The following is a 21,386-nucleotide window of genomic DNA, read 5'->3' as shown; positions in this document are numbered from 1 at the left end:
GATTATTGTTACACGGTTATTTTGGGACCTATTAGACCGAGAGACAAGACGATGATTAGTAAACGTCTATCCCCACAATTTTCTCTTTACAAGAGTTAGAACGTATATCATACGAAGTTGATCGTGGCCACAGTCTCTTTCAAATTAATAAAATTTTAAGTCAACAGTAGGATTTTTCTTTATAGTGAACATCGGACGTGTACAGAGAAAAATTATAAAATTCTAAATTTAAAGGTTGATCTGGTTTGAGCTAATTGGACAGGTGCTTTGTGAGTGAATGTTTGCCATTGCACACAGCAATATAAATGATTAAAAAAACAACAAATGTTGCAATTTTGTAGTGTATTTTCGAGAAAAGAATTTTTTATTATACCTGAATCACAATCTCCGTTTTAAACACTCAAATGCGTGCGAAAAAGGGCCTTTAAAACACACGTGCTTTAAAGTTGCTAAGTAACGATACTTCAAGTATGACTTTTGAAACTGTCATCTGGATGAAATAAAAAATCCTCTTAGGTCGCTTTCTGTAAATGCAGAACATTTCTTTGGCTTTTGTACCTATCCTTTGGTTGAAGCTTTCACAAACGCGCGTAATTTAGGGTATGCTTCCAAATCTGTTCCACTTTTTAATCGCAGCATTGCTTTAAAGTTTTGAATGAATGCACCAAAATATAGAAGATTTAAATACCTTTGACATTTCCTTCATATATGCCAGCATTATGGATGCATTTAACTTTATTCGTAAGTAACTTCCTATTCATCCATGGAAACAACTTTTCATATTCTTTATAATAGGCTTTACTGGATTTGGATTTTACACCTACCAGATGTTTAGATTTAGTAATGTATTATCTTTTTCAACGGAAATCGTTTTATTCCAAAGACGATGATTTTTATAAGCAAACGTCAAGTGACATTTCCATGGCAATCGTGAAATTACGAACACCCAGCCCACTTAATTAGACATGTATTCGAGTATAACGTCAATATGATTTCATTGTATTTCCTATTTTTAAATTATACTGCAGGTATAATAAAAAATACTATAAGATACACGTGTATAATTGGTCTTTAAAGCACTTGCAACGTTAAAGGCACTCCGCTTTGCGTCGTGCCCTTAAACTCGTTGCGCGTGCTTTAAAGACTTGATTATACACTTGTATCTTAATATACTAGTAGAGAAGTAAAAAAGAAATTTTGGAAAACAAAAAGCATATACTTTTTCATATAGCTACAAATAATCATGGTTAATTTCAGTAAACGTTGGAGACATAATGAAGAATAAGAAGACATTTTGGGAGAGCTTGGAAAATGCAAGGGGAGATTCAAGGACCTTTGGGCAAAAGATAATAGAATGTGGGGAATACAAAACGAAATATTGGATTACTATTAATTGCATACGACTAAATTGCAGATTTGAAATTAATTTCTTTATTGATAACTAAACCTTCTGATATAATAATTCACTTTTCCAAGGAAAAACCAAAATAATGTTTCTGAGATGATTTTCAAGGCGATTTCAAGGAAGGTCCTCTTTTCAAGAGCTGTGGCAAGGTAAAAGTTCCCTGCCAAGTTTCTTAAGTCGACTTCGAGGAAGATTGCTAAGATGATATTATTAAAAAAGAAGTGTTACAAAGACTAAAAAAGCTTTCCATAAGGATATTTATTAGTGTTTTTAAGCAGGAAAGTACGCAAAGGAAAAAGATTTCGAAGAACATCCAAATCTAAAAAATTTAATGGAAATTTCCAAGTTTTTTAGATAGTTAATTTCTAGGATGGTTTTCAAAGTTTATAAGAAGACTCTAAGACTTAAGACCCTAAAATTTCTAAGGTATTTGAGACCCAAAGACTAAGCCCTTAAATTTCGATCTACTTACGAACGAGTGATAAACTCGAGACCGAAAGTCCACGCGAACGCGGAACTGGTGTTAGGGGATGGAATGTTGTTCGTTTTACAGAACCAAAATTTGAAGGCTCATTTTTGGCCACACTCACAGTTGCAGTAAAATGTTCTGCGATCAACAGAACCAAAGTCGACCCTCTTTTCTAGCGTCACACATTTTAGATTGCTTTAAATATTGCACATCATCATTTATCATTTATTTTGTATTTCAAGGGTTAGGTGGAAGAGCAGTTTATACTGAAGCTTTCCTTGTGGGTTGGTTTCTGAAATTAGTTATTTCCCTTTTTTGTAACTTTATGCTTTTAATGGAAACCAAAGAAAGACACGTTTTGGCAACTCAAATTCAATGACCCGGTCGCATAATTCAGAACGGTTTAATTCTAATTAATTCCAAAAACGTAACATTACAACGTCTAGATTAATTATGTCCGTGTGTATTTGTATTATGATTATAAATGCTACTTGCAAATATTGTATCTCTAATTCAATTAATTGGCTTCGAAACTGTGAACGCCGATATTGTTTTCCTTAGAAAAACTCCTTTACAATTCACCGTTATGCATATTATAAAGATTTGTATTGCTTAATTATCAATTAATCACTATCTATCGACCAGGATAACTTCAGCACCTAAAACGGTACTACTACAATAAAAAAACTTTTCCCAAAATGGTCGTCAAACCTTCATTTTCATGCCTACTTTGTTGGGAAATTTTAGTTTCACGACAGTGGCAGTCTGACTACTTTTCCTGTTTCCTGTCACTGTACCAGACTCCTGTCGATACTGACACATTAATATTAATAGAAAGTTCTATTGAAATTATACAAAAAAAAACGATTTCGACAGTAAAATGACAGTAATTTTTCATTTCTCTGGCTTTTAAGTAACTACGAAGCCTCATTGCGTCAGTTTTGAGCGATACACGTGACTGTACAAGAGAACTGAAGGTAACCCAGGAGTGGGCAACTACGACAAAAGATTTCTGTAGGGCATTCCGCAACATGATATGATGATGAATGATAAAAATAAACGTCAAACCCCTAGTGTCGTGCCGTACAAAAATAGTGGGGCCTTTCGACACGAAAAATTGGATTTAAAACTGTACCTATTACGGCGCCGTTCACTTTCTATTACTTTGTATATGTGTAGTTGCAAGGGTGAAAATCCCCCGGCCTCCGCCACCACCAATGATTCGTACAAAATCATTGTAAAATATACGGTACATATGCCAAAATATTATTTAATAGTAAAATAAACTACATTATTGTGCCATATAAAAATTATAGAACCAATTAACCATTAGCATAAATAAATAATTACCTGCATAAAGGGTGTAGCATCTAAGCCCCTTAGGATCATAATTCCTTTATCATAAAAAATACCGAAAAAAGTCTTGGAGTACAATATAGTACACAATTACCGTAGCCATGTTTCTAAAATATTTTTGATCACCAGGGGCGTATCAAACTTGCGTTTTTTTTAATGGATCACCCTATATTTTATTGCCGTATTGGAAAGTACTTATTTAGTATGTGATACTCTTACCTTTAACGATTTCGCTGTTATAACCTTTTTTCCTCAAAATTTGACAGTTTTTCGAATTTTTGGATATACATAATTTTATGCTTTTTTGAAATCATTTACATTTTACCCTCGATTTTACCCCTTATTGAACTCGAAGAAAATGCAAACCATTGAAATAAACAAAATCACCATCAAGATTCCAAGAGAACGTGTGTGTTAAAATTCCATTGTTAATTTTCATTGATAATTATTATCACGTCATTTAGAATCGAATAAACGAAACCCATAATACCTCTCAAACCCGCACTTTTCCTACACATAGCATATTATAATCAATTAATAATCCTTCAATTAGAAATTGAATGCCGCTTTCGCTAGCATATCTCATTAGTGAACTATACGCAATATTAAAACAAAATTGTGCTGTTAAGTGTGTTGTTTTACAGTAGGCATCTAATTTTACGCATCAGAAATTACTTTGACTATCACATTTATCCACGATGAAATTGAATGTAGTCTCCGTTTCATTAAGAGTTTTCGCTGTCGCTTTACCATAAAAAATTGCATGTAATCATCTTTGAAATTTCTTATAGGCCAGTCATTTTAAACATCGAAGGTCGCAAAAAATCCGGTAATTCTGAATATTTGGCAGGTTCTTAGGGTCGGTACCACTAGTGTGAATCTAAGTTTGCAGCTTCGAAAGACCTGTGCTAACTTCGGGGTGCTCGAAAACTCTCGAAATTTTCGGACTTCTTGCGGTTTTTCGCTTATAACTTTGAAACGGTACATCCTAGCGTTGTAGGTTGGAATAACACTTTTAAAGTAGACAAATCTACAATTTGAGTCGAACCGGGGCCCTGTAGGTCTAATAAATCCCAAGTTACGCTCATTCAAATGTTGGTCATTTTGTTAAAAAAATGCAAATTTTAAGTTTTGGTCATCTTGCGTGCAAAATACCGGCTAAAGGGGTCATCCTACGAAGAAGTTATATAAAGGGAGTTGTAGTACATTTAATTAGCTTCATTTTAAGCGCAGAAAGGGGCCCGTAGCTGCCATAATTCATCAGTTATCTTGAAAAAACGAAAATAAGGGAAATTAGGATATTAAACTTTGGGAGCCCTACGATCTGCCTATTCATTTAGAACATTTTCAATACACAGGAGATAACATATGACATTTTCTCAACCAAATTTTATTATTATAGAAACTATTCGTAAATACAAAATAAACGTTTTAGTTTCCTACCTATCTTATTGATATAGTATCATGCACAAAAAATCAATACAAAACTTGAATATTAAGTGAAGTACGAAGCTTCTAAGTCCGAGGTGGAGGTGCCGCAATTTCCCCTCTTATCTTCAGTCCCCTCTCCCCACCATTTCGCTATATGGTTACATGCCACTCCTCTGGGTATTCCGTCATTTTTGTAGTTTGTTTCTTCTTGAACAAATTAGATTCTGTCACTGTGCACGAAGCATGTCGGAAGCGGTATACAGTTCTCAGTAACAGGCCCCCAAGCATCGACCTCCAGGAGCATCAGGGAAAGAAGCTGTTCTGCCTCAGGCACCTCTCATCATCTGCTTAATGATATTTGCTTTCTCTGCGGTGAAAAAAAGTCAGCGAAAATTGCCTGTTTCACGGTCCAATGTTCTGCACCAAGTAGAATCGCTGACCATGAAAGACACCGTAATAGAATTAGCTGGACGTCGGGGTGATGGGGTGGGGACAGTGGATACTACTCCGTCTACGTTGTGTGAGTCACCTCGTTGTTGCTGTTTGTGCAACAAAAAACTGTATCACTCGCCAAAAAGTGGATTGAATAGAGGGCGTCCAGAGCCAAGTGATCTTGGAGAGGGGATGCAGCAAATTTTTTCGTACATACATAGAAGAAATCCGAGACGAGTGCCAATTTTCGGAGTGACCTCATTACTGAACAGGTCAAAGATGAATACAAACCAGATATTAGTCGAACCTCAAAAGGCGATATGCAGAAAACGTAATATTATTTTATTTTTTATTAACTGTGCACTTAACCTCATGAAAAGTTTTCTAGAGGGTAGATCTCAATTAGTTAGTTTAAATCACAATACATTTTCTAATGTATTGACTGTTAAGTCCGGCGTACCTCAAGGTTCTATATTAGGACCACTGCTTTATACGTTGTACACAAGTCAGTTGCACAAAGTTCTAAAGACTTGCAGTTATCATCTATATGCGGACGACACACAATTATATTACTCCTTCTTTAAACATGAATTACATAATGCTTGTACAAAGATAAATGCGGATCTGAGTTTTCTCTATTCCCACTCCAAAGATCATAATTTACTGCTCAATCCTAAGAAATCCGTCGCGTTGGTATTTGGTGCAGGAGCATTACTTTCTGCTGAGATGTAAAATTACGTATTGATGATGTACCAATTACTGTAAAAAATGTCGCTAAAAATTTAGGATTGTGCGTAGATAGTGATCTTGCTTTAGAGAACATGTAAGGAACTGTATACGCAAGGCTTATGGAAATTTGAAATGCCTGTATCCGCACCGAGCATTCCTGTCCGTTAAGACAAAAAAAATGTTGTGCGACTCGTTAGTGTTGTCGCAATTTAATCATTGTGACATGGTCTATGGGCCATGTCTTGATGCTGCCTCTGACAAACGTATACAGGTAAAATGATTGTGTTCGCTTCATTTTTGGTCTTAGGCGTCGCAGTCATATCTCTCACAAATTGAGAGAATTAGCGTGGCTTAATATGTCACAAAGGCGGAAGCTTCATTCTTTATGTGTGTATCACTCTTTAATTACTACTGGGTTTCCGAAATATCTTAATAACAAGATACGATACCGTACCGACGTACACAACGTATTACGGGGAAAGGGATTATTATCGACGCCCTCCTTCAAGTTTATTTCTAAATCAGCTTATCTGAAATCATTTTCTTACAACGCAGTTGTAATGTACAATGCCCTTTCACCCGAATTGAAACGCTTGCCCTTAAAATTATTTAAATATCGTATGACATCTTTAATGTTAGACGGTGCACAAAGCAAATATGGCAATCACAGTAGGCATCACTGTCTATAGGGTAACACTGGTCGGATTATATTTACATTCTGTCAGTTATGGGTTCTTTCGCAGCAATTTTGAGGTTAAGTGGTAGAGCGGAGAAGAGCAGTCCCTCAGTATTGCTCATAACCGAACTTCGCCTTTGGGGTTGCAGTCTATTGCATATACGTGCATCTGTATCTTTAAACTGTAAAAATATGTACTACCTAATCGTATTTGTCAACTGCTGCATCACCCAATAAAGCTATATTATTATTATAATATTATTATTATTTGCTAAGGTTGGCTGCGGTTACCGGGCAATCATGAGCTTTCGAGAGAGTGGGCACAACATTTTGTATGACATCTGGCATGAAGAAAGTAAGAGTGATCCGGCATAAGAGCGCTTCGAGTGGTGAAGGCAGCAGCTAACAATGTCCTGGAGGACATTCGTGCTATAACGTTTAACACCAGATCGTAGGGCTCCCAAAGTTTAAAATTCTAATTTCTCTTATTTTCGTTTTTTCAAGATAACTGGTGAACTATGGCAGCTACGGCCCTCTTTCTGCCCTACAACTCTCTTTCTCATAACTTCTTCGTAGGATGACCCCTTTAGCCGGTATTTTGCAGGCAAGATGACCAAAACTTAAAATTTGCACTTTTTGAACAAAATGACCAACATTTGAATGAGCGTAACTTGGGATTTATTAGACCTACAGAGGCTCCGGTTGGACTCAAATTGTAGATAATTTTGTCTACTTTAAAAGTGTTATTCCAACCTACAACGCTAGGATGTACCGTTTCAAAGTTATAAGCGAAAAACCGCAAGAAGTCCGAAAATTTCGAGAGTTTTCGAGCACCCCGAAGTTAGCACAGGTCTTTCGAAGCTGCAAACTTAGATTCACACTAGTGGTACCGACCCTAACAACCTGCCAAATATTCAGAATTACCGGATTTTTTGCGATGTTTGCCTTTTTTATTGTCTAAGATGACTGGCCTATTATGGTCGAGACTGTAGAGTAACAAGCTACATTCAATGAGTGAAGTTTTTCTCACCTTATAACAGAACGTAAATCTCCGTTACTTGATTAATTACTTCGTTATTACATAAAACAAATTATTATAATATATATAAATTATTATACCTACATAAATGACGTCCATAACATCAGGTGAGATGCAAGTTAACAAAGCGTAAATCGGATTTTCGCTTTTGTTGTTAGTTTGCTTCGTTTTGGGCGAAGTGTAAAAACTGTTCTCATTCTCACTTTTTATCACTAACCCTCTATGTTAAGGTCCTTAAAGTACAAACCCTTTCGCGTTTTAATCGCTTAAAAGGGCGATCAACACCAACAATGGTTAAACTGAAAGGTTTAAAGCAGATTTCTATTCTCTCGCAAGATATAAAGGTAACGCAAACTGGAACAATTAATGCTTCAGTTTCCGTTCATCACCGAAAACGTTTCCCCCGAGATTAGAGTCACGGTCAGTTTCAGGCACTTTATAAGTTTTTAATGTTATCTTTCCCTCCGGTTCGATTCACGAATATTTATAATGACAGATAATATAATCGAAAAAGTTTTTCCTATTACCGGCCAGGAACGCCAGAAGCATCTGCATATACCACTGCAGTGATAAACGTCCACGTTTTAGAAACATTGATTTGTGGTGATAATTCCGGCCAAACGTCGCAATGTACAATAACTCGCTGAAAGTTGCTCTATCCGCTCATTTTTATTCAGCGTGCATGGCGAAATACGGGAAGAATCAATATCCTGGATTCACAATCGCGCTATTTAAAAGCTATTAATATTTAACGGACGTATTTCATCTCGTTTTTTAATTAACTGCATTAGAATTTTATTTTCCCATCGAGCTAAATATTTTCGATGAATTTAACAGACCATCGCGTTTTCGGTCACATATTGATACCTACATATGCAATTACCATCACCTTTACAAAAACAGAATAAATTCCTAAAAGAAAAAAGACGGTCGTATTTAAATATTGAAACAAAATACGAGAGATACACATCACCAATTTTACAATAAAATTATTGTTCTACTCGTATAATGTAATAGACACGGCGCCTAAAGTTTCACTAACAAGACAAGAGCGATAAATCCTATGTAAGTCTTCTATTTGAAATATTTTTCTTGCTCTTTTCAGCTCTCGTACTTTAGCATTGGTAAACTTATTATCTTTACATATTAGACTACTTTTTAAGATCTTTTAATTAAGGGTTTCAATTCCAAGGTATGAAATTTTCGATCTCCGCTTGAAATTATTTCATGTGCAGTCTTCATGCAACAAATTTTAAAATTTTAGATTTTTAATTGAAAGTTAATGTTACAAATAGTTTCCAAAAGTTACTTTTTTTTCTTGAAATTATTTCTTCGATGACAGTGCACGCCTTATAATTATAACAAAAGGTTCAAAGTTCTTTCAGAATCGTTACACTATTTATGCGCAGATTAAGAATCGGTCAAATACGTTAAAAAAAGTATGCTGGACTACCCCTAAATTTAACTTTAACTTTCAATCCCCCATAATGGCCTACGAAAACGACTTAGTTTAAAAATTATTCCCACACAAACTTAGAATATATGGAGCAGTTTTATTGGCGATATTTAAAGGTTGATATGTGTGCTTTGTTTGCCTACTCTCGCTGTTCCGTATATATGTACACTCACGTCAAAAATTAATGATTTGAGTTCTTCATAGTTTCTCTTTTTCTCTTTTTTTTTTACTACGAATACATTAACGCTAACTAGTCTGAACGGCATCAAAGTACATAAAGGGAAAAATTCAATGAACGATACAGGATGCTTGTTTTATCGAAGAAGCTACGAAAGAAACTACTCTTTATTAATAATTAAGGGCTGAAAAAAGAACTTTGCCGTCAAATTTAATTGTAGTCTAATTATAGTTTTCAAACACTTAAACATTCAATTAACCCTTTAGTGATATTTAATTACCCGTAATTTGTACAATCAATAATGCTAAAATTCGAAGATAATTTCAGCAAGGCTTTATTACTTTAAATGTCAAAACAATTATTTTAGCATATTTCATTTCTTATTCTAATTTCTCCCTCGGGCGCCGTTTCGTGGTAGCGTTCGTGTAAATCTACAGCTCAATTAAAAGTTTTCCGAACGAAGCTGCTTCCTATTGTTTCATTTTCAGAGATGAAAACGTACATCATTACAATTTTCTCTTAAAACGTCATAACGACGGGCCATTGGCTGCTTCGAGCAACTTTGAAACTTAACCTAAATCCACTTTATATTATCATTAATGATTTTGCTATCTACATTGTTGTACTTCATCGTCTGCAAAATTGAATGGTCCTTCGATCCGTGCATGTAGGTCAATATATATGCAGCACACAAATTGCGGTGCTTTTGTATAGGTAAGTGCTTACGTAATCGCGTCTTTATCTAATTTATACTGCTAATCAGTAGATACATATAAAAGGTAAAGGATATGATGAAAAGTTGTGAAAGCTTCCGAACTTGTTTTCAAGTTTTCCTTCTTATCAAGAAAAGTTTAGCGAAGATGTTTCTTTTGTATCCTTTACGATGGGTAAGCATGTCACTACAGATTACAGCTTTCTATGTTGCTGGGGAACGAAATGCTGGAAGAGGAGCAAAATAATTAACTGCACTCGTACCACGTTCTTCATTGTATTAAAATCTAGTACTTCCGTTGTTACGACGTCGCAATAAAGTTTCAATGCACCGCAACGCCGTTTTACGTACCGACATTGTAGTGTAATGGAAGTATGTTTATGCACACCTCGAAATGGGTGTAGATATTATAGGTGTAATGGACGCGAATTTCATGTTGTTATGTGAAATCCATACATTATCAACTTCCGCCTTCTTACGCTAATAAATAGGGGGAGGGTAATTCCATTAGCTCGATCCACACTGCCTCAAAGTTTGAAATAGCCAAATTATTATGAGGGATAAACCTCCACACACAATCTTCTTACGATTTATTAATCGCGGGCCACCTGCTACACTCAAATGTAAGGTGATGAAAACCCTACTGGACAGGAGCACCCTTGATGAACAGCAATTTTTATGATGACCCTGGAAAGCATTAATTTTGTCTTTGACATGATGGATTAGTGCATGATTGTGTTAAACCAGCAGCCTAGTTGATCCTCATTTAAAATTAACACAGCGTGATGTGACCTACAATTTTGGATCGAAAATACCTCATTGCGACAAAACTTCAAAATATTGTTAAAAAAAGACTTGGCTCGCGGCTTAAATTACGTTAAGGCGCTTGTTTTATGTCGCAAAGTCCTTATTAAAATTTCGACACATTCAAAAGAAGATCCCCAAAAAACATTCCACACAACAATAGCATTAATTTTAAGTCTTATTAGCAAAGTAGAAAATTGAGTTGTTTCCTTAAGCTTTCAGTGAAATTAAATTAGTCTTCCGTATAAAATACGGTTTGCTAAAGGAGTTCGCAGATGGCCAGGAAGGAAAACGTTTAAAATCTAGCCTGACAATTTTAACAGCCAACTTCTTTCGTTTCGTTTAGCCCCGCTGACAATGACAGATTTAATTAGAAACGTTGCACTAATGACTTCTTAACGCAAAAAGAAGAACCTTATTAACAACGCAATCGGAGTTAAGGTAATGGATAATTTCGATTTTTACACTTTTAAGATCAAAGCTTGTTTTGTGTACATAAATTACTAAACGTTTCGCATAAATGAATTGGTAGGGAAGCTTTATTTAGAATTGGGATATCCAGTTTACTTCAATTACGAATTCCAAAACTCATTATAAAGATTCGAAAATTATCCAGGTTTCAATGGAATATTTTCGTTGTAAATATGTACTATTTCGCGGGCGATCATTGTAACAAGTAGAATTTTGTGTTCAATAGCCCTTCAGCTTGATCGATTTGCATACTTATCTGTTTAAATTGACCCTTGTATAATTTAACCAACACAATCCCTTCGCAGAAATGCTATTTAAAGCTTGAAATTCATTGTGTCTTTTTTAATTGTTACAATAATATATTAAGTGACGCCTTTTAAAAATCATCTACCTTCCTTTGACCCCCAACAATGATTAGTAATTTTTGGCACTGAGGTGCACAATTTTGGCCTTCTACAACGATCAAATAAAAATCTACTCCCCCCTTAAACGATGAAACTTTGCCTTCAATTTATCGTCTTTACAAAGTTTCTTATAACAACTGATTTTTGATATTGAGATGATACAATTTAGACAAACACGAAATGCACTAATTTATTCTACTGTGCTCGACAACGGTACAAGATAATCCAACCGGCAATAGAAAAAATGGTAGTCGCGAAACAACTAAAATCACTAAGGGAGGATGAGATTGCTTTGAGAAAATGCACCATTTGGTACATCCTAAAAGCCCTTAAATTCTACCCATACAAATTGCAGGGCTATTTAGGAATTAAAAAAAATGTGATAAAATATAGGTATGCTTTTTCCACTTTAGCGTCATTATAAGATATTATTTTAAAAAAGAAACACATTAGAGCTGTTCAAACTACTAAAATTACTATATTACACTTACCCTCTAACGTTCCAGTATAAACCATCTTAGAGTCAAAACTTAGTGGTCCCTTTGTCGACTCAAAAGAAACATCCTCGGCGAACACTTCTCGATCTGGTGTAAGTCGTAGTCGAAAAGTTCTGCAACAAACAAATGAAAATCTTAACAGTGGTACCTAAATGTTTAAAATTTCTATAACTATTTTAGTAGTAGGTAATGGAAGGTCGATTTTGTGCGCTACAATATTCTTATTTGACTTTCAGATCAAAGGTACCGGGTGACCCAATAAGACTGTTCCTCGGCCATATCTCGGGAAGCGTTCGTCCAATGACTTGGGGTTAAAAATAATTATTGGGTAAATCGGTCATGAAGAATCGCTGGAAAATATGTTCAAGTTCTAAAAAATGACCACCAGAGGGCGTAACTGCCATCTTAAATTTTAAAATTGCATTTTCTTTCAATTTCACATAATAAACTAAAAATTTTTTTTTCATTTTTAAAGAGAACTAGTTTATCTATCATTTTCGGAAAAAAACTCAGTTATTTCAAAAACAAAAATGGTGTGGGGCGTTCAATTGTTTTTGCAATAATCTCTGCTTTGAGTAACCGATTTTAACAAATTTGGTATCGTTGAAGCGCATTTCTTGGGCAATAAGAATCAAAGTATAGTTGATTTAGTTGAATCCTTCTCCGCCAGGAGGCTAGTTTTGACACCATGACCCAAAATCTTTTTCATAAAGAAAAGTCATATCCTTCCATTTGATTTTTTAAGGATTTTGGGTCATGGTGTCAAAACTAGCCCCCTGGCCGAGAAGGATTCGACTAAATTAACTATATTTTGGTTGATTCTTATTTTCCAAGGAATTTCAACGATACCAAATTTGTTAAAATCGGTTATAACGAGTTTTTTTACGAAAATGATAGATAAACTGGTTCTCTTTTATTATGCGAAAGTTTAAAAAAATGCAATTTTAAAATTTAAGATGGTCACTTGAAAATATTTTCCAGCGATTCTTCATGACCGATTTACCCAATAATTTTTTTACCCCTAAGTCATACGACGAGCGGTTCCCGAGATATGACCGAGTAACAGTCTTATTGGGTCACCCGATACGTACGTGCATCCTCAAAAATAAACTTTTTCGTATTTTTGATTTATTTTATTGTGTAATTATTCAGAATTGAACCTTTAGAAAAAACATATTAAAGTAACATTTACGAAATACGATAAGATTATATATTATTGCTGAGATCTCAACCGCATTCACAGGCCTCATTACGTTCTTCAGCCTGATAATTGTCATTACGACTAATTATACAGGAAAATTGGGTAACTATTTTATCACAAAATTCCATTGTAATTGAGACTACTGTTACACAAATTCTGCCCTATTTGTTTTGTACGATTTGTTTGTTTCTAATCCTTTTTTTTAGTAACTGCGTTGTAACTCAAAGTTGATATCTATTTTTAAAATTGAAGTTACAGTTTACCATGGTCTGAAAAGATTTATTGTTTTCCGAGATTTCCCAAAATGTATAATATATCATACTTATATAGCACCACACTTATTTTCAATAATAAGTTTTCTACAATAAATTTTGCATATTAATTTGATGAAATTGTCCAAAAAAACGGCGATGGCAATATCCACCTAGCTCAACCGAGTCATGTTAAAAATTTGAATTGTCCATTGAAGGGATGAGCACGGGATGACTTTAAATTAGCAGGACAAATTAGCACAAAACGTGAATAAAATAAAATGTTTAAAATATCAATGTTGACACTACAGTGAGAAGCTGGAGGCACATACCAAAAAATTTGAAATTTCAAACCATTATAAATCTAAGATGTTGAAAAGGACATTTTTGGGACTTTTGTCAACGACATCAAAATTTCAAGTGCAAGTATATCTTTGTTATATTTTTAGATTATCTAATGGTTCCTGCTGGAATCATGCAAACTGTAGATACAATTACCAATATAATTTAAACAAATTTAAATTACAATTAAAAAGCTTTTAAGTGTCGGCTTTAGACTTAAAGAAAAGAATAAAGAAGTGAAATATAAATTAAATGTTTAATAAGAAAAAAGAAGCATACATGTAATTTAGAGTTAAAGCACCATATCAGACCGGAAAAGTCCATTAGAGGGAATTAGCTTCACTAATCCTTAATTGCCAAGCCATAAATTTTCTATAAATTCAATTCCAGTTAGAATTAACCGCGAGCACGCCAATGAAACAAAATAAAAATACTTGCAAAAGAAATGCGCCCTTTTTGTGTTGTCGGCCCGAAATAGTAAGTAATCCGTTTCTTAATGAAAATATGGCTGCCGTAAAATGAGATAAAACAAACGCAACTGTCATGGACGCGCGAAATAGGGCTCAGTTGAAAAAGGGGAGAAAAGCGCCCGCTGGACATGAAGCAATTTTCAGGAACTCCGTGAACATATATTATACTTCCGAAATAACGTGAGAATATGGAAATACCAGTAGAAAAGTGTATACGTAAACACGCTAACAGTAACACATCTACACACACGAACGCTCCCTTATAACATCATTTTGCATGTAAATGACTCGCTAGCGTTGGCTTACCGCTCCAGCGGCAAGAAACCAAACAAAAAGCTAACGAAAATAGCACAATTTTCGACTCTTTGTTGTCTTGGAAATCTACCCTCAGTAAATTGATTTAGGCACATTTGCCATTTTTTCATCTGTTTCGTGGAGTGAAAATCCTCACCGCGTCAGATATTTTACCCTTTTAGCTTATTTCGAGAATTAGCGGTAGCGATAGGGATCGTTTAACTAAATCCCCATTTCGATTAGCGCAGAAGTTACCACTTTACTCGCTATGCAAATGAACACGAACATTACCTTGCTACACACATTCAATGGATTTCCTTTTTACTTATGATTTTACTTGGACTTATCCGATGTCACTGATACCCTTTTGCGCTATCCGTACAGCGGAGCGAAAAATTATTTCGATAAAAAAACTGCTTGATTTGGTTAACTCATAGCTGAAAATCTCATAATCACAGCGCACTTGTCTATGCAGAAATAATTATCTCCGTGGATCAACCTTAAATCTAGTAGTGCGCGAATTCCGAAAACTTGATTTCCAACGTGAAATCTCATTTTAATCGCTGTTTACCACTGAACTATAATTATAACGGGTGTCCCAAAATTAACGCAAGATTTGAATTTGCCGCCATTTGTGCGGTGAAGTGTTGGCCACCCTGAAAAAAAAGCAATTTGACAGCTAACAGTATAGGGTTATTAAAAATGGAGCGTTACACGATAGAACAACGTGTCTTCATTATTAAAGAATATTTCAAAAATCGTGAAAGCTTGGCGGCTGCAGTTCGAAAATTTCATACAAAATATGGTCGGTGTTAACTTCGTCAACTGTGAAGAGATTAATTGAAAAATTCATGGAGACTGGATCCGTTGGAGACGCCAAACACACTGGTCGTCCAAAAACAAGCCGTTCGAATGTGAACACTATTCCGACCATATTTTGTATGAAATTTTCGAACTGCAGCCGCCAAGCTTTCACTATTTTTGAAATATTCTTTAATAATGAAGACACGTTGTTCTATCGTGTAACGCTCCATTTTTAATAACCCTATACTGTTAGCTGTCAAATTGCTTTTTTTTCAGGGTTGCCAACACTTCACCGCACAAATGGCGGCAAATTCAAATCTTGCGTTAATTTTGGGACACCCGTTATATTTCAGTGCTGTTGACCATAAAGTCCTGTACTGGAAAGTCAAAATGGGACGGACTAGATATTCTTTAAAAAAAACCAAAACCACTCGCTCTCCCCTTCTATTTCCGCCTTATTCATTACGACCCGGAACACATTTGATGTTGTAACAGATTTTTCCTAGTGGAGTACTTTTCCCAATTTATTTAACATTCTAGATATACTCTCCTTTTATACAGATTTTTGTAAGGATAGCCCGTGGTTGATCACAATTTTGCGTTTGCTAGTGGAAAGTCATTCGAATTATTGATTCTTATTGAGTATTAATTACAGTTTTAATATCTAATTACCTCCGTGTCAGGAATTAGACACTGCTTACGCAATATTTTATGTGCAGCGCGATTCACTACCCCTTTTTTGCTTGTGTTGTGTTACAGATTGGCAGAACGCGACATTCTGAATTAACTCTGTCATTGAACCACGGAACGCCGTGCATTCTGTAGTAGTGTTACCAGCGAGTAATTAAATTCGACAATAAATAAATTTCCATTTCCGAATCCTTAAATAAAAGTTGTTCCATTTGTTCAACATTGAGCTGCTCGAAGGGTAGATCTAGACGACGTATAAATAAGGTAAACTGCAAATGGCCAATTATTTGTATTCAGCACGAAGCGTATGTTTTAAGGATTTTATCAGTTGGAAATTTTAACATTAAATAAATAGTAGAAATGATCCAATTATTTTTTGGTACCTGTCTGTTTTGTTGTTAAAGAAATTTTCCATAGTGACCTACATTCGTGCATGGACTTGGTTCGAAGAATATTAAAAAGGTTTCCATTTTAAGTTCAATATTAAGTGCCGAAGGCCTTCTAACTGAGCATAAAGTATACAAGCAACAAGTATAAAAGTTTTCAATTTTTGTGTGTATTTTATGAATGTTATTAGTGAATTAAATTAGAACCTCGTATAATTACGTGCGTATTTAAAGAATGCTTATTAAATAATTTAAATTTGATCATGCGGATTTGTTTATTTAGAATAAATCGTTACATTGTTTACTAGGATCGATTAAATTATCTGGCTAGCAGGAATATTTTCAGTTCAGTTAAGGAATTAGGTTTTTGTATTTTGGAGTGCCTGTAGGAATTTGTTTGAATTTCGTATTTACTCATAATAAATGCGTATTCTATTTGAGATAATCTTTTGCAATTTTAATAAGTGTCAATTTTGTTTGTTTGTTGAAAAGTTTTGAGGTCGGCACAAACTTTTATTTTTTTCGAATGAGAGTCATAGTCGATTATGGCCTTGTTAAAAGGCCCTTTTTAACCAATCCAAGGATATGCTAATTTTGTAGTGATTTAGGTAATAATGTCACCTGAGAAACGCAGTACTCTTCTAATAAGGGCCACATTTTTTGTGCAATAGTATGGAATGTAATGATTTGCCCTTCAGCAATTTGTTTTGCAATTCCCTAATCGACAAGGTGGAATTTATTCAATTGTAAATACGGATTACCAAAAAAACGAATAAAAAATTCATTAAATTTAATTTAGTTTCGTTTTCGAATTTCTTTTGTTGCTCCTTCTGTTGCCCAAAGCAACTCGATTCAATATTAAAAGTGAGCCTTAGTAATATTTGTTTGCCAACGCCTCCTGTTTGAAAAACGAAGCTTGTAGACATATGGCAGTCTTCAATATTATCCTTTTCGAAAGTGTGATTAATAGCGTAAACGCAATGCGTTAAGAGGATGCTAATGAAATACAGCACCTCCATAGAGGTTCGGAGGTGATCTTGAGATATAGGGCGCTCCTAAGCTTGCGTCGGTTTGTGTGCTATAATTTCAGTAAAACCGCATCGAACATCTAAAATGGTCTAGCGCACTCGATTTATCTTGCGGTTTAAGTAGACGTAGACAAGAATTATTTAGTTATCTACATTGAGTTTGGATAGTCAATTTAAGTTTTACGATTCGGCCGCCATTCGAAACTCTTGTAGGAGAAACGTTATTAGGGGGATTTGTCCATATATCTCTCTTAAAGTGAAATTTAAAGTAAATGCCCGCAACGGAGAAAAAATTAATCAAACCGAAAATGCTCAGGCGATCTTCTGTTCTTAGTAAATATTCTTTAACCAAACCAATATGGCATTTATTGAGTATTCAAAGCTCTGTAAATAAAAAGAACTTTTCAACTTTTTCTCGATTCGATGATCACGAATGAAAACTTATTGTAAATTTTAGCAAATTTAATGTTTTATTGGAAACTGAGTTGGAAACGATAATAATTTACCTTTTTTTTCTCAAAAAATGGAACTTTGACTACTACAAGTTCAAAAGTTGACACATATCTATCTCTGCTTAGAAAACAGATTTCAAAATGCGGTTTTCATTGATATTCTTCTTTATGTTAATGTCACATCGCGCCCGCTACCACTCATCACATTTACTAAAAAGACTCTATTCATGTAAAATATGATTCCATAAATAGAGCTCCTTTCCAACAAGACCTATTATGTGAAAATCTGTTAACCTAAACCGAAGTTGCATTCAATTTCGTAAAGAGATTTTCCCCTTCCCACACCCCTCATATGCCTTGCAACAAACACATCTTCGGAAAGTGTTGATTCCACCATCGGATTATTTTGCAATTTTTCAACTGTCACATCAAACGCTGCCTTTTTAGCGCATTTCCACAAAAATAAAATAAAATGCGCTATTGTGGCCACTTTGTCCGTCCGTCCGTCCGTCCGTCCGTCCGTCCGCTAACTTTGCGACGCTACTAGTTTTTTATCTTAAGAGCTATTGTTCTACTTTTTTCGCTATTTGGTTCGTTATGGTGTCGAGTCTTGTACCAAGGAAGGAATTTTTTCTGTACCGCTTACAAAAAAAGTTATTGTAAAAAAAACAAAAAACCGTTTTTTACATGTTCCATAATTTTACACTTTTGCCGTTTATTAACGATCCTAGAGATCGTTTATAATTTTGCATTGCTATCTGTCGCCTGCCGGTTGGTCTCTCCGTCTGTTCCTTTGTCTGTCTGTCCATCTATCTGTCCGTGTGAACGATAACTTTGTTTAGAAATGTTCGATCGCTTTTACATCTCCGTTAGTTATGAACTGAATTGCATGAAATTCAATATGGGCATAGATTTAGCCATATAATACGCAATGCCAAAAGTTGGATCGAATCGATTCAAAATTCACAGTGCCCTTTTCGCATCTCGACCATTTATAAACCGAATTGCAAACTTTTTTACTTATAAAAGTATTTGAATGAAATTTGATACATAGGCACTTGGAATAAAGGAAAATCAAACGCCAATTTCAAAATTTGGTTTTGCGCATGCGCAGTGCCAACTTTTTTATTTATGGAAGAATTTAAACGAAATTTGATACATAAGCACTTCGAATAAAGGAAAATCAAACGCCAATTTCAAAATTTGGTTTTGCGCATGCGCAGTGCCAACTTTTTTATTTATGGAAGAATTTAAACGAAATTTGATACATAGGCACTTGGGATAAAGGAAAATCAAACGCCAATTTCAAAATTTGGTTTTGCGCATGCGCAGTGCCAACTTTTTTATTTATGGAAGAATTTAAACGAAATTTATCCATAGGCACTTGGGATAAAGGAAAATCAAACGCCAATTTCAAAATTTGGTTTTGCGCATGCGCAGTGCCAACTTTTTTTATTTATGGAAGAATTTAAATGAAATGTGATACATAGGCACTTGGAATAAAGGAAAATCTAGCGCCAGTTTCAAAATTTTATTTTGCGCATGCGCCGTGCCAACTTTTTTGTCTATGGAACTATTTAAGTGAAATTTGATACTTAGGCGCTTGGAACAAAGGAAAATCTTAGTTTATTAGTTAGTTATAGTAAATTAGTTTTAAAATTTAGGTTTGCGCATGCGCAGTTCCAACTTTCTTATTTAGAAAAGCATTGAAATGAAATTCTTCTCATAAACTGAAATTGAAGTAGCACGTCAACAATGGATTGCCCATGTGCAACGCTATCTTTCATATTTGTGGCCGGATTTTTACGATTTTAACAGAAGTTGCATCTTACAAATGGGAAATGAATGCAAGTGGAAATGCGCTTTATGTAAATCGTTTACGATTACTTTTTAACTTGTTAGAGTTAAATTCACGTTGAGCATGTTGCATTTTGTCGAGTGCGTTACTGATAGGTTTCTTACTCTTTCAGGTTCTCTGATATGATCTTGGTGGAAACTCTTGGTGGAAGCTAGGTATATTAGTAATAGACCTACCCTAATCTATTTACTCAACTTTTTATTGTTCATATTCATAAATTCTCTCAATAACGGATGTGACTTTTTATATGACAAAAACTGACTATTATTATAACAACACAATTCTTTCAAATACTTCTTTCTCCAATAAAGATCATATTTCTTTTCATGCGAGGATCGATATGAACCTCGATGAAAACCATCGAAACCCTACACAGTGGTCATTGGTTGCTCTCCGCGTAATTTAAATGTACTTCATCGGTGCAGAGTTTTATTTAATTGCGATGGAAAAGTTATATCACTCTGCTCCCTAACGACCTTTGTTCAAAACTCATTAAATTAAAATTAATCATAATCAATATCAAATAATTTCGTCACGAGTAACGAAATGAATTGCCACTTTTCACTTTCGAACCCGCTTTCCACAAAGAAGTGTTTACTGAAAAACGTCGGTGGTCCTTTGGAAAACTGCACGATAAAGAATGTTTCATTTCACGCAATTACCTAAGTAAAATAAAAGATCACATCGATTCCAAGTTCGCTTGACTCGAAATTGCATTTTGATGAAATAACCTCAATGGAAAAGGTGTTTAGATGCACTCTGAAATAACTTTTGATCATCCTATGAAGAAAAATATCAGTTTTAAGGTAATAAAGCGGCAAGAATTTTTCCGGAAAGGAAATGAAAAAGCTGTAAACTTTTATTATCTCAGTATATTATATCGCCAACAAACTTTTATTGAAGTTGAAAAAACATAAACTAAATCAAGTTATACGCAAAGAAATTATGTTATTTAATAGAGAAAGTAAAAAGCATTTACTTCTCTTTTTCAGGTCTTTTGGCGCTTTTATATAAATTACTTTTGAAAAATATTGGGTTACTCACGAAGGAAATTTAAAACTTACTTTATACCTATAATTTTTCACAAAGCGTTTCTTTCTCTTTACAGTCTCTCTTTTTGCTGATGTGTACAAAGATGAGGGATTTTTTGCGTTTAGTAGTTGGTAGTTTCAGTTTATACGGCAACGTGATTTCGTGGTACACGAAATAAAAGTGAGCATCTGCCGTTGATTGCCATTATTCGATCGAAATGGAAATACCTTTTCGAGTGAAAATTTAGTTTTCTCGCCACCTAATTTCCTTGATTAGTACCTAGTATGTGTAATAAAATGAGCTTTCCTGATTGCATTATTCAATCAATTTCACTGCGACTGCATAAAATTAAGGCTTGCGGCAATTTACGCTTTTTGAAAATATGCTCTCATAAATTATACGTCAAAGAACAAAAGGATTAATTCAAATTTCAATTTATAATTTCTTCTTTAAAGAGCAATGAAATGAGATGAAGACGCTTATTAAACGTAAATAATTACCTTCATTATTTTAACTCGT

The 21,386-nt window shown here is 34.7% G+C and overlaps 1 protein-coding gene across 1 annotated transcript in view; it reads right to left on the bottom strand.

The window, feature by feature from the left end:
• LOC116167113 (disintegrin and metalloproteinase domain-containing protein 10-like) overlaps positions 1-21,386 on the bottom strand; it is an 83,769-nt gene that overhangs the window by 30,053 nt on the left and 32,330 nt on the right. Inside the window, exon 3 of the mRNA XM_031482354.1 lies at positions 12,054-12,172. Within this exon, the coding sequence (XP_031338214.1) occupies positions 12,054-12,172 (119 nt within the window). The remainder of the gene's footprint in view (positions 1-12,053; positions 12,173-21,386) is intronic.

The sequence above is a fragment of the Photinus pyralis genome, unplaced genomic scaffold (genome assembly GCF_008802855.1).
Source record: "Photinus pyralis isolate 1611_PpyrPB1 unplaced genomic scaffold, Ppyr1.3 Ppyr1.4_LG3b, whole genome shotgun sequence".
Classification (NCBI taxonomy): Eukaryota; Metazoa; Arthropoda; class Insecta; order Coleoptera; family Lampyridae; genus Photinus; species Photinus pyralis.
Note: the sequence above shows the minus strand (reverse complement) of the source record. Positions and strands in the feature narration are given on the sequence as shown.